The sequence below is a fragment of the Acromyrmex echinatior genome, chromosome 13 (assembly GCF_024713525.1).
Source record: "Acromyrmex echinatior isolate Ae372 chromosome 13, ASM2471352v2, whole genome shotgun sequence".
Lineage (NCBI taxonomy): Eukaryota > Metazoa > Arthropoda > Insecta > Hymenoptera > Formicidae > Acromyrmex > Acromyrmex echinatior.
In genome coordinates this window covers 12,033,911-12,047,643 of record NC_141864.1, presented here as the reverse complement: position 1 = coordinate 12,047,643, position 13,733 = coordinate 12,033,911, and the positions used below count along the sequence as shown (strand labels likewise).

The 13,733-nt window shown below is 30.6% G+C and overlaps 1 protein-coding gene across 1 annotated transcript in view; it reads right to left on the bottom strand.

The window, feature by feature from the left end:
- Window positions 1–663: 663 nt before the first annotated feature.
- LOC105154982 (uncharacterized) overlaps window positions 664–13,733 on the bottom strand; it is a 116,298-nt gene continuing 103,228 nt past the window's right edge. The window contains exon 5 of the mRNA XM_011070820.2: window positions 664–2,688. Within this exon, the coding sequence (XP_011069122.1) occupies window positions 2,633–2,688 (56 nt within the window). The 3' untranslated portion in view covers window positions 664–2,632. The remainder of the gene's footprint in view (window positions 2,689–13,733) is intronic.

The following is a 13,733-nucleotide window of genomic DNA, read 5'->3' as shown; positions in this document are numbered from 1 at the left end:
TTAAAAACTATTATAGCCTCGACATTTTGGTATTAAAATTTTTGTCTTATTTTTAAATCAGAAATATGAGGGAGTATAACCACTTAATCGTAGGAAAGTCCTCGAAATCATAAAATTCAAATGAAATCTCTATGTATAATCCGATAATTACATATGTAATCACGAAAAATTATTGTATAATAAATAAAATCGTATATTTTACCAAATGATTAAAGATTATTTGTAATCAGATGAAATCATATGAAATCAAATGAAATCATGTAATCTGTGAGACAATATTTCAAATAGTGATTATTCCTTCGAGAATATGTTAAAATTTCGGTACGAATTGTGGGACACCCTGTATATGTATATTATATATGTATATATAGATTTTCTATTATATATATATATATATATACATACACATATATATATATATATATGTATACATATATATATGTATATATATATATATAATATGTGTATGACATGAACTATACATGTTCAGAACATAATTGCAGTGCAATGTTTAAATAATGCATGTTTGCCATATTTCTATCATTTTATCGGTGTAAGTTACAAACTTTGCAGTATTAATACAACTAGAAAAATTACATTTTAATAAAAAAACAAGAATTGGCAGAATAACATGATCAATGATCAAAATTGGATATATATATATTTTTATTTTTTTTTGCTTATATCATAAAGGTAGAGTTTATAAATAGTGAAAATCACTTTTCCACAAAGGAATAAATCTGAAAAGTTGGTATTATTGTAATATTTACACTTCTAAATTCTCTTGCCAGTATAGAATTTTCATGCGTACACTCAAAGAAAAACTTGCGTACATACATTAATTCTACGTATAAACCTATTTTATAATTATAATAACTATAAAAATTTATTCAACCATATATGTACTAATCTATGTATAAAACTTATATAGTTGTCATCACTATTTATCACCTTTATAGACTTATAAATTATAGATGCTGTCACTATCTTTTTTCTGACTGCATTTCCAAATTCCAAAAATAGAACATCTATTTTGATGTTGGTATTGATTGTAATAAACGACGTTGATCACGAAATCCGTCAATCCAAAATTGCTCCTGCACGATGGATGCAATTAAGGTAATTAAGCGCGACCAAGATACGCGAGTCGGCAAGCGATCGATAATTCCGGCGGATGTTCTAAAGTTTCCTGGGGAGCGAAAGGACGCCTGTGGATCTTCGAATCGGGCCGTTTCGCTCCATTTCGCAGCGGTTAATGCCTGCCATTCGGAAGGACGGTATCGGATGTCCCGCGAGCGGGCGCTTACAAAGAACACGCACGAGGACGAAAATCAGCGCCGCCCTTTCTTAAGATACGCCACCCCTTTTTGCCGGATGATTCCCTTCTGCAAGAAGACCACCGCAGTTCGAATTGACAGAGGAGTAAGACGAAGGAAGAAGAAGGCAAGAAAGAAGACGGAAACAAGAAAGAGACGATTTAGGATAATATAGAATGGATATCCTGTCCACAGAGAACCGATGGGGCTCACGGTCCGTGTTGTCCCCTTTATGTGCTTGGTATTAGGTGGCGCGTGTAACTCGATATGTTCGCTAGCAAGGGGGTTTAAAACAAAATATGAGCGTTGTAAAGGGCGAAGCTTTCACGACGATATGATGGTGGGATCCTTAAGAACGCGTATGTGCTGCTCCATACGAGATGCCTGCAAGTAATTCGACAGCATCGAGGAATGACTTTGCCAGGTTGCACATGCAGAATGCTAAATTACGATTATTACAATTCGAATGATGTGGATATCGTAATTAGAGATTATAATTGAGTAGCTTATATGCAAAAATAGCTATAAAACACATAAAAAATTAGGTGTTATAGAATCATTAGATTTCAGCTTCTTGATTATGAATTGAAGGTTTTAAAAATGTGCTAAATAGTTACAGGCTCTAAAATCAAGAGAGAAAAGCGGAAAAGAAGTTAAATAATCTTTATTTTTGCAGAAAAAAAATGTAAAAAAAGTTTATTAAATCGCCAAATTTTTATTGTTGTAAATGTAATTATATCTGTTAATTATTTCTTTAATAATTTTTCATGTCATATTACATACGTTTCGTTAATTCAAAAACAATGATTTTTTTAAATTTAAAGAACAATCTCTTTGATAGTTCAAATAAGAAAAATTAAACAAATTCGTCTTCGCAAAAAAATTTCAAGTATATAGTAACTTTTGTTAACTGGACTATTCAATTGGCTATAATAATTTAGCACTATAATGATTCCTATCAAAGAATAAAAATACATTATTTAATCATAGAAATCAGATTTCTAAAAAATTTGTAATTATGTAATATAATGGTTATTTAAAATTCGACTTTCCCTAACAAAGCAAATCTTTATTTTGAGATATAGAATGATTTTAATATAAAGGAAAAAAAAATAGTACAGTGAATATATAGTATCACGAATCGTGAGAGAGCAATATACATATATTCCTACATGGGTGTAGTCCTCGGATTGTGGATGCGAGTGTCCTACGAAGGCGGTTTATTGTGGTCCATCCTTTGTACACAATTCTATAAACCGTGACAAGATGATTGGAGTATCTGGTTTCTACTCTTGCAGGTGAATACGTGCCGCGGGTTAAATGTCGAAAAAACATGGTGAACCGTATCGATTCTTTTCTGCAATCGTCGTTACTAGACAAAAGAAATGATGATATTTCATTATCTGGACGGAAGCATTAAGTACAATTGAATCACATAACACGACGGGTTATGCGTATGATATTTTTTTTTCAAATACAAAACTTTAATTAATTTTTATTAAACGTACAGACATGATTCGAGACATAATTTAAAATATACAAAGGGGTTGAGAAAATTATTTTATAAAAGTAACTTGTTACTGATACGTCTTTTTTCTGAAAAGTAACTCGTTACTGATTTTAAAAACTTGTTATCGTTACCGTTACTTAAAGAATAACAAATTATTATAATTTCCGTTATATTTTCATCGAATTTTAATGATTTTTCAAGATCCCTTTTTCAAGATCCAATTGACTTAGTCATTAATTGATCAGTTCAATAAGTATAATATAATATAGTGATTATGGTTGCAGTTAATCACAATATGATCAAACATAATACTTTCTTCTTTTAAAACTTTTTATGCATGTTTCATACAGATATACAATGTACGTGTACAAAGTAATGATAAAAGTAATAATTATATTTGTTATCGTACTCGAAAAAGTAATTCTGTTATTATAATTAGTGTTACAAATAAGGAAATATAACATCGTTATTCCTTGATTATTAAAAATTTTTTCACAGAATTGAAGTAGACGCAAAATTAAGACTATTAAGAGATGAGGCAGTTGACTTCTAGAATGTAAAAAATTAATTAAGATATCACTGTTATCGACATTTTTAACTTGGAATTAAAAAAGTATGTACTATCAATCAAGTTTGGCCGTCAATCTTGCAATCCCTTAAGGAGAGCGATGACTGGATGACTTAATTGAAGTCGATAGTACAAACTTTTTAATTTTAAATTAAAAATATCGATAATATCTTTAATTTAATGTCTTACATTACCGTTCTGTCTCACTCAAATACATATATCTTATTTGACATATTGCATCATTATCTCTTGAAAAATCGAGCACCTGCTAGACACGATTATTGCTTTTTAGTTAACTATTCTAAATTTTCGCTAAGTATACACGTGAATTACGTTCAAGCAACTGACTAAAATATTTTTTCTAGACTTTCAATCTTATTGTCAGTTGTATAAACTCAGTATTGTCTATTTTTGTGAATATTTTCATTCTATGAATAATTTTGCAATTAATAAAGCCAGTTTGAAAATTTTTATTGTACTGTAATTGCCGTCGTTCCAATCCTCTTAAATACTTAAATTCTAATGGAAAGTGCAAAATTCCAACGAAAGATTAAAACATATCTATAACAGCATGCTAAAGCTCATCAATAAGTTTTCCACGAGCGAACTTGCGTCCGTTAGAAATGCTTTCAAAGAACGTCGAGCATAGGGAAGAGAATATGAAGAATATGTTGTCCGACTTTATTGACAAGCGCGTTAGCGTAATACCCGAGATTTGCTGGCATTCATTTGGCGCCACGACAGAGAGAAGGGCTCTTGTGTCCGTGATATCGCGTCCGAGCATCATCCTGTGGTATACTCGAGAAGGAGGCGGTGGTCCTCTCGAGGGAGAGATGGAGCACGAAGCGCGGGAAGCCCGGCCAATTGGCGCCCAGGGTGCATTTGTGTCTAATTCAATGCATTATATCTACACTCCTGCCTCCCTCCCCCTCGATCCCAGAATATATCCGTCGTTCGGCTAACCGAGAAACGCTGCTCGCGAAATGTGTATCGACCCGCTCCCTTCGATGCTGGATTTCGATCTCTTTCATCGCACTTCGTCTCTCCTCGACCCTCTAGAATTTGATTCGCGAAATCTATCTCGGTGGTTGACCGCGGACAACGAGAAAAGTGACTCTTTTCCACCGAGGGTGCGCACACGATTAATCGGAGTTGTAGTCGGTTTCTATTATTCTGTATGATATGGCATAAAAACCACTTCCACTTTTATGTATTCTGTCTTTTCTCAACACTTAAGGAAACAGTGTAATAATATTAATAAGATACGTGTGATTTCCACACGTATCTTAAAAGAATATAACATGTAAAATTTCTGTAAAAATGCTTGCAGTTTATTATAAAATGCTCCAGCTTACTTCATAGTGAAACGTAGATGTAGTAAGACAGAAATAAATATCCATTTACGTATACAATAATATATACACATATATGCAGAGTTAGGAAATAATACGTTGCTTGTAACGACGTTACGTATACATTTTCCTTACTTTTTGGTAACGTCGTTACCTTTTTTTATTAGTAATGAAAAAGTAACGACATTACATTTTCTTTAGTAACGAGTAATGAAATTGATCCCGTTACTCTCTCTCTCTCTCTCTCTCTCTCTTGTATCGTTACTTTTTTATAGGTCATCACGAAAAATAAGGTTATAAATAAACAAAAAACTTTTTGCCTATTTTTGTTTCATTCATTATCCTCGCTTTAGCATAAGAATACTAAAAACTAAAATATCTATTACATAATTAAATATCATAGAATTAAACATAAGTATGTAAAATATTAATAAAAGATAAAAATTTTCAAAGATAAACATCTTCCTAAATCTCTTATATTTAATTTATATTCTGTCTTAGCATTCTTCATTAGAAGCTTGTTTTAATATTTAAAAAAGATGTAATTATGCAGAAGACAGGCATATTCATCCATTTTGATGAAATTAGGTTCATTTGACGCGTTTTGCATGAAATGAATGAATCTGACAGATTTCCTTATCTCAATAGTCATCAGTCTTTAATCATTAATATCTCAGTTCGCCAGGCAGAGCGACACTTATTTTTCTGCCAGATTTGTTCATTTCGTGCAAAAATGCGTCGAATGACTCTAACTTTATCAAAATCAGTGAGAAGGCCGATATTCTGCATAAAAAAAGAAAATAACAAAAAGTAACGATTTTTTATTATTGCTTTTAAGTAACAGTAACGCGTTATATGCAGAGTTGGGAAAGTTACTTTTTAAAATCGATAACGAGTAACGGTAACGAGTTACTTTTTACCGCAAATAACGGTAACGCGTTATTTTTAAAAAGTAACTTTCCCAACTCTGCATATATGTATATAATAATATATAAGATAACTCAAACTTTTTATTTATCACACTTCTTGTTTGCAGGTAGACTTTAAATTAAGTTGCAATTTTCGCAATAGTTAACGAAATATTAATTTTTTAAAATTGCCGAATATGCGGGTAAAATTGACGATAAGGTGTCTTTCTTTATAAAATATCTTAAAGATATATTTCTTAAAGAATTTAAAGATATCTTAGAGCTGATTATTAGACATTCTGCTCAACGGATAAAAAAAAACGCAAAAATTGCAAAATGGTAGAAAACTTTTTGACTCAATTTGGTCTGCTCTACCCATAAGCGGCGTGTCAAAAAGTTTAGGACACCCTGTATAATAAAATATATAATATATAAATATATAATAACAACATTAATAATAAATAAATAATAATAACATACGTATTCAGAAAAATGATTGCAATTATTATAATTTAATTTAAAGTAATTTGTGATGTCAGCTATTTTTTTAGTAGAACGATAAATATATTTACACTAATTTACAAAATTTTTGTTTTTCGATACCTAAATGATGATTTTTTAGTATTTTTAGCTACTAAAAAAAGAATAGATAAAATTTAAAAAATTCCAATACTTACAAATTTTAAGAAATTAAGAATTTCTTCATTAAAAAAAAATTTACAAATAAAACAATTTCGAATTTTTTATTTTACAAAAGAAAATACATAATAATCATTATTTATAGGTGTTAAGAAACATTATAAATCGGAGTAATTTTTGACATTGAATATTACCGATAAATTCAATGACTTTAATATAATAGTACTTAAAATTACACATAAACAATAAAAGGTATTTCATATCACTATATTTATTTTCATATGTTGTAAAAAAATTTATAAATTTTTTATAGGTATATATCACATATATTACACAAGAAATTCAATTAAAAGTTTAAGGGTGATGGAATTTTTTGAAAAGAATATCCTTTTTCAGTGTAAAAAGCCTTACATAAAATATTAATTTATTATTTTTTTAGAAATAATGCTGATCAAAATTTATTATTTAATATGATAATTATTATTACTATTATTAGAACAATAATAATTGTAACAATACAGTCTAATCATAAATATTTTATTATTTAATTATAATCATCAAGTACCAAATACTTTTCTCTCAGTGTGTATATAATAAAGTGTAATAATATATAATAATTAATTATCATAAATTTCGATTAAACGCGATTGAAATTTCGACGATCTATCCTTTATATCTCTAATAGGAATCGTTGAAGATCGTTCTTATCTTAGATTGAGATTTCTTGCCTCGGACTAAGTCAGAACGGCGGACAGTCGCATGGAAGGAGGATAAGGATCCTCGAAGGATGACGATGGTGGGCCGAGAGGGATCGGACGAGAGCGAGCGGCGATAAGAAGACACCCGCAGGTGTAATTATGATTACCGCAGTGCAGAGAAAGACGGAGTATTGCGGGCAGACGCGTATGGCAGCCGTGGGATCCTGGGAAATAGGAATCCTCGAACGGCACTTTCGCGTCGTCGGCTCCTGCCGCTGCCAGTTGGCTACAGCCGACCACCAACAACGCTGTTTTCCGATTGTTGGTCCCCTGGCCTTTCGTCCTGCCCCTCTCCTCGACTCTGCTCGATCTCGTTACTTATTTCCAACCCCTTACGAATATGCCTGTGACCTAATGGTAATTTCAATCCGTAAACAAATTTGTCAAACCAAAGGTAATGGTAATCATGATCTCATCTCGGTACAGCGGAAATCGTTAAATTTTATTAAAAATCTCGATAATATCCTTAGTTTTTAGCATTTAACAACTGAATCACTAAAACATACATACAGCGTAGAAAACATGAAAATAGGGTTCAGCATTAAATTTTTAAATTAAGCAGGACCACCATCGAGCTTTTATATGTCATTAATTTAAATTGTCGCTCATAAATCCTTCTGTTCCATTATTTTGTAAATGCATACGCGCAAACACGCAACTACATACATATAAGGAGAAGGACAAGGTGAGGGTGGAGGTCGATGGTTACCGTTCGGCTGGAGCAGTTAACAGCTGAGTTTTTCCAGCATGGACCCCTTGGGTCCGCGGCACGGCACCCCGAGGTCTCGTTTCGAGACCTATGCTTTATATGTAACCGGCCACCCCACCGCCTTCCCACCCCTCTGAATCCACCCAATCTACTCCACCCCTTCAACCTGCCGCCACCTAACGCAATGGTCCTTGTACAGCAGACCATGCGATTCCCATAACCGATTGTGAATGTTCTTACGCGATAAGGAACGATCGTGCGATGGTAGGGGATCCTGAAAAAAACATTCCGAATGTGTACATTCCGAAAAGTAAATTGGTTTGAATAGATTCAAATGAGATTAGTAAGGGTAAGAAAGTGGTAAAAGAGAAACACTCTCTTTTCTTTGGAAACATCGACAATGACAAAAAAAGTGTTTATATTTATGACTAAAACTGTTGATAAAGTATTTATTAAATAGAGTTCTTAATCATATTTTGTTACTATGTAAGTATGTGATAAAAAAATACCAAAAATTTTTCTCTCTGTTTATAATTTCTGCAATCAATATTAAAATTTTTCGAGTTAATAGTTTAAAAAAATATTCTTAACTATTGCGCAATTTTTTATGTTCAATTTAATTTTGTTTATGGTGCGTACAAGTTTTAGACACATGAGATCAAATTAAGAAAATCGGTATGTAATTCTGAATCAACAAAACGCAAAGATAGTTTTCGATAATGATTTAAAGCTGCGATAAATCTCGGAAGATGTATTTTCTTGCTATATAGAATCTAAGATGTGAAACGCCATAGAAGTATGATACAAAGAGCTTTCCGAACCTTTAAATATTTTCGATATAACAAACAAAAGTATCGGTCGGTGATCGATCAATCCGTGTTAACGAAAAAATAAATGTATCGCATCTTCGCGTAGCAAGCATGTGACAACTGTGCAACATTCTGCTTCGTATCTTGTCGTCATGATTAAATCCACTTTAAGGTACCGTTCACACAGTTGCAAAATGAGCATAGCATTAAGAAAAATAAGAAAAAAAGTTAAAGAGAGAAAGAAGAGCGATGCAATTGTATTTTGTAACAAAGTTGTCTTCACAGATGAATAAAAACGTGAAAATGAGAATATTATACAATATTGTATATTAAAATACATTTTTATTAGGTGTACAAATAAGTTTCCGCCGTTTTTTATCAAAAATTAAGCATTTATTGTGAAAGAACGATACATAATGTTTTATTGATGTAAGTCAAAATGTAAGTGCAAGTTCTTTTTGTGTTTGGCACGAATCTTCATTCAATAATGCTTCCAATTCTGCGTCTTCGTACACTTCCGCTACGTTCTTTGTCTTTGACGTCAAATTCACCGTTCTTAAATTTTTGAAATCATTCACGACAACTTCTCTCACTTAAGCCTCACCATATGCTTCTACAAGCAATCGATGAGCCTCAGCTGCAGATTTCTTCAAATCAAAGAAGTAAATCAAAAGTTCCCGCAAATGACGCTTATTTGGCTCAAAACTCGGCATTTTCGCACAAAAAAAAATATATGATGCTGATACAAAATCGCTAGTATTTCAAGGTTATGTTGTTGACCAACCTTACGGTTGAGATGTCTAACCTTACGATATAATATTTTACATCAGACAATTTTAACCATAGCTTGCTAGTGGCGCCGTCTTTTGTCAAACGGCGGAAACTTATTTGTACACCTAATGAAATTTGCTTTAAAAAAAAGTAATTGAAAACTATAATCGATCTTTATCAATAAGATAATATTCTTATCTCTATGTGTAAGTATATTAATATTATATGTTATACATTTTTTACGTTTATTGTTATTATGTTTTCAAACATAATTTATAGAAATAGAATCTCAGCATTAAAAATTGTCTGTTTAATTTTTTTAATAGAAATGCGCAAATATGATATAAATAGATATGATATAAATATATTGCTTTTATTAATAATTTCTTTTGAAATGTGAAATCCGCGGTGTGCATGAGACTTAAGGAATTTTTACAGCCCCTCTCTTTCGTCCTCTCATTTGAAAAACGAGTCCTTATCTATCATGTTCTCTTTCAATTACGATGCGGAACGTTGAGTCCGGACCGACGCGACGCGACGCGCGGCGGCCTTCGTACTCGCGTATTGCTCGTATGTGATAACAAAAGAAAAGAAGCACAATATGAGTCAGGGAGAAAGAAGACTTCGGAGACGAGTGAAATGAAGAAAACGACAGAGATGCAGAAGGAGGAAGAAGAGGCGAGGAGAACGGTGTCGAAGAGAAAAAGGAAGGTACGAAGAACGAAGTAAAACGAGATCAGGAAGATTTTGAAAAAAAAGAGGAGAGTCAGGAAGGGAGAAGAGAATATTAAGGATGTCGTGCGAGGAACGCGGTGCAGTAAGAAGGCACTGGCAGAAGGCGAAAAGAAGAAGAAGAAGAAGAAAAGAGGAGCGATGCATATCGAAGCGCGGAGATATAGGCGAAGTAGAGAGAAGAGCAAAAGGAGAAGTAGAGAAGATGAAGATGATCGAGAAGATGAAACGGTAGTTTCGTCAACCGTGATTAAACGAAGACACTGACGCCGTGCCATATTTAGCTCGTTGATCGCGATCGTCGCTTCTTGTCTTTTTTCAATTTTAAGCGGCAAGTCACGCGTCAAGGAACACAGGTATGAATTAAAGCAAAGTTAATATATTTTTATACTGTGATAAAATTTACGTTCAAATTTTTGAAATAAGAATTCGCCTCGTCGGAACACTTTACATCAAATTAAATGTAGCATAACAATTTTTATTATAGGATTATTGATCTGAAAATTAACTGTTTAATTTATTAGGAAAAATATTATTTAGAAGAAATAAATGTTATCTGTAACTGTAACAAATAAAATGTAATACAAAAATAATTCAATAAACAAGCAAATAAGTGTAAACTGCGCGGTTAAAGGTGCGCTATAATAAACTATGAGCTCCTCTTAGTTAACAAGTGGCATAAGTCCAAAATTAGGAAAAATGAGTCTGTTATAGAAAGTATTAAGAATGTTTGGTTTATCTATAAATTAATTTACTTTTATATTTTGTTTTTATGTTCAAAAAAATAAAAATCAATTTTACATCATAAATAAAGTGATCGTAAAAAAGCTGACTTAAGTCACTATTCCAGATATTTTTACGGTCATTTTATTTATAATGTGAAATTGATTTTTACTTTTTATAAAAATAAAATAAAAGTAAATTAATTAATAATATAATATAAGGGCTACGAACTACTCAAGTTTTTATGTGAGTAAAAATATTTATATTAACAATCTAAATTTTGTACAGACATTTTGACCCTTATCAGATCATTTTCAATGTATAAATAATAATTTTAAAAAAGTTACCGGTAACTACGCATGATTACAAATTAAAATAAAAAAAAGTAACGTATGTTGTACTCATATATTTTCTATAATTCAAATGTATAAACAATAATATTCCATTTTCAGACGTTTTGACTGACTTCCAGTTATTTTAAATGAATTAATAATATATTATATATACGTAAATGTAACGCTAGGTCTTTAAACACAATTTATCCTGATAATTCCTCAACAATTACATCTTAATGAACGACTCTTTTTAATTCTTGTTGGAAAACTGCTACCGTTAACATGGTCCAAATGACTCAGTGTGAACGCTATATACATAATATTGTAATCAAACTTAAATTAATAATCGGACGATAAATACTATTAATTAGTTAAAAATTAACAGGTGGTTAAACGTTAAATGAGAAAAAAAAATTGAGAACTCCCCAAATGCAATTCAAGAGGAAAATTGTAGAATTTTAATAAATAATTTTATCAAATTTAAAAAATGTATCATTATAAGTGACTTGTCAGATCAGTAAACATATTATGATCGAATATTATTCAAGCATTATATACAAAGTCAAGAAGTAAACAAGACTTAACTATTTACAATTTTCTTTTTGAATTTGCATTCTCAATTCTTTTTTTTTCATTTAACGTTCAACCACCTGTTAATTTTTAATTAATTAATAGTATTTATTGTCGGATTATTAATTTAAATTTGGTGATAATATTATGTCTATCGTTCGCTGAGTCTTTGGGACCATATTAACGGTAGCACCCCTCCAACAAAAATTGAAAAGAATCGTTTATTAAGATGCAATCATTGAAGAATTATCAGGATAAATTGTGTTCAAGATCCTAGTGTTACTTACATACGTAAGTGTTATTTACATACGTTATTGTTTATACATTTGAATTATAGAATATATATATATATAGTGTTATTATAGCGCACCTTTAACCACGTAGTTTACTCTCAATTGCCTGTTTATTGAATTATTTTTGTTTTAATTTGGAGAGTCTATTGTCTCTCATACTTAGATTTAAAATGTAATAACTGCTCGTTAAAATATAATGACTGTTCGTCAATTAAGGTTCACTTTTTATTCACTATTACAATACTATCTCATACTATGAATACTATGAATACTATATACCAGAGTCATGCGCGTTACCTCAAAAAAGTATGGCGGTTATCGTTACTTTTTGAAAAAAATTCATTACCATCAGTTGATACCAATTTCGAAAAATAACGCGTTACTGTTATCGTTACTTGAAAAGTAACGATTCGTTACTTTTTCATTACTTTTTTTTATAATGCTAAAATAAGTTATTAGATTTTAAAATTACATTAGCTGATAATTAATTTAATATTAAATGTGAAATAAATATTCAAACTTGAAATTCTCTACTAACTAGTTTGTATATAGAGCAAGCTTTTCTCTATATTAAACTTACCTACAGTTTTATTAATTCTTTATTTTACTTAGATAATATTATTTTAATGTACTCATTTTTATAAAAACTTAGATTAAACAAATAATAGGTTAAACATTATTTTTAAACATTAATGTTCCCTGGTGGAAGTAAATCGATGAAATCTTTATCAATAGACCCATTTCAGTACAATTCATAATGAAATGAGTCAATTGATAGAAATTTCAGTGATTTCCAGCGATTTCAACAATTTATTTCCATCAGGATTACTATTATGAGTATTTCAATATTTATTGTCCGTACCAAAAATGTACAGTATATATATATATATATATATATATATATATATATATATATATGTAATGTGAATTATATATTTTCAACATTAGCAGTGCCTATTAGAACACAGTATAAGATACTACACAGTATAAGATACTAAGTACAAAATATTTTTTAAGAAATTAAGAATTATAAAATAAGAAAATAATAGAAAACTGAAGTAACGGTAAAAGTAACGACTAAATTCGTTACTATAAAAATGTAACGACGTTACTGTTACCGTTACAGACAGAAAAAAGTAACGATCATTACTGAAAAAAGTAAGTAACGAAAACGATAACGGCGTTACAAGTAACGTGTTACTTCCCATTCTTGCTATACTATATCAGAAACAAAGTATAAGTATAATAAAAGTTCTTGCAAAATATATGTGAACATATAGATTTGTTTTCTGTTCCTACACTACTGAACTGAACTGAATTGACTAGTACAATCCAGAGCTGACGAGTGGAAGCGTGCAGGCAAGGAATAAAAAACATTTTAGTGCAAGATAAAAATGGCGTCCCATATTGTTTATATGGAAGTATTATATTTGTGTGATGAAAATGAATGCAATTCCAAAAATTTTAATTAAAAAAATTTTAATTAAAAAACTTTTTAATTAAAGATAATGATGACAAAATGTTTTTATATGTAGATTTGCTATTATTTATATATATTTATATATATTTTATATATATTTATATATATTTATATATATTTATATATATTTTCCATTTTATTACTCGTAAATTCTCGGATAATTATTTAGAAGACGACCCTCAATTTTAATAAAATTATGCTCATTTGTCGCATTAAAACGAAAGAATTTGGCAATAAAATGTCATGCTTAGTCCCGCGAA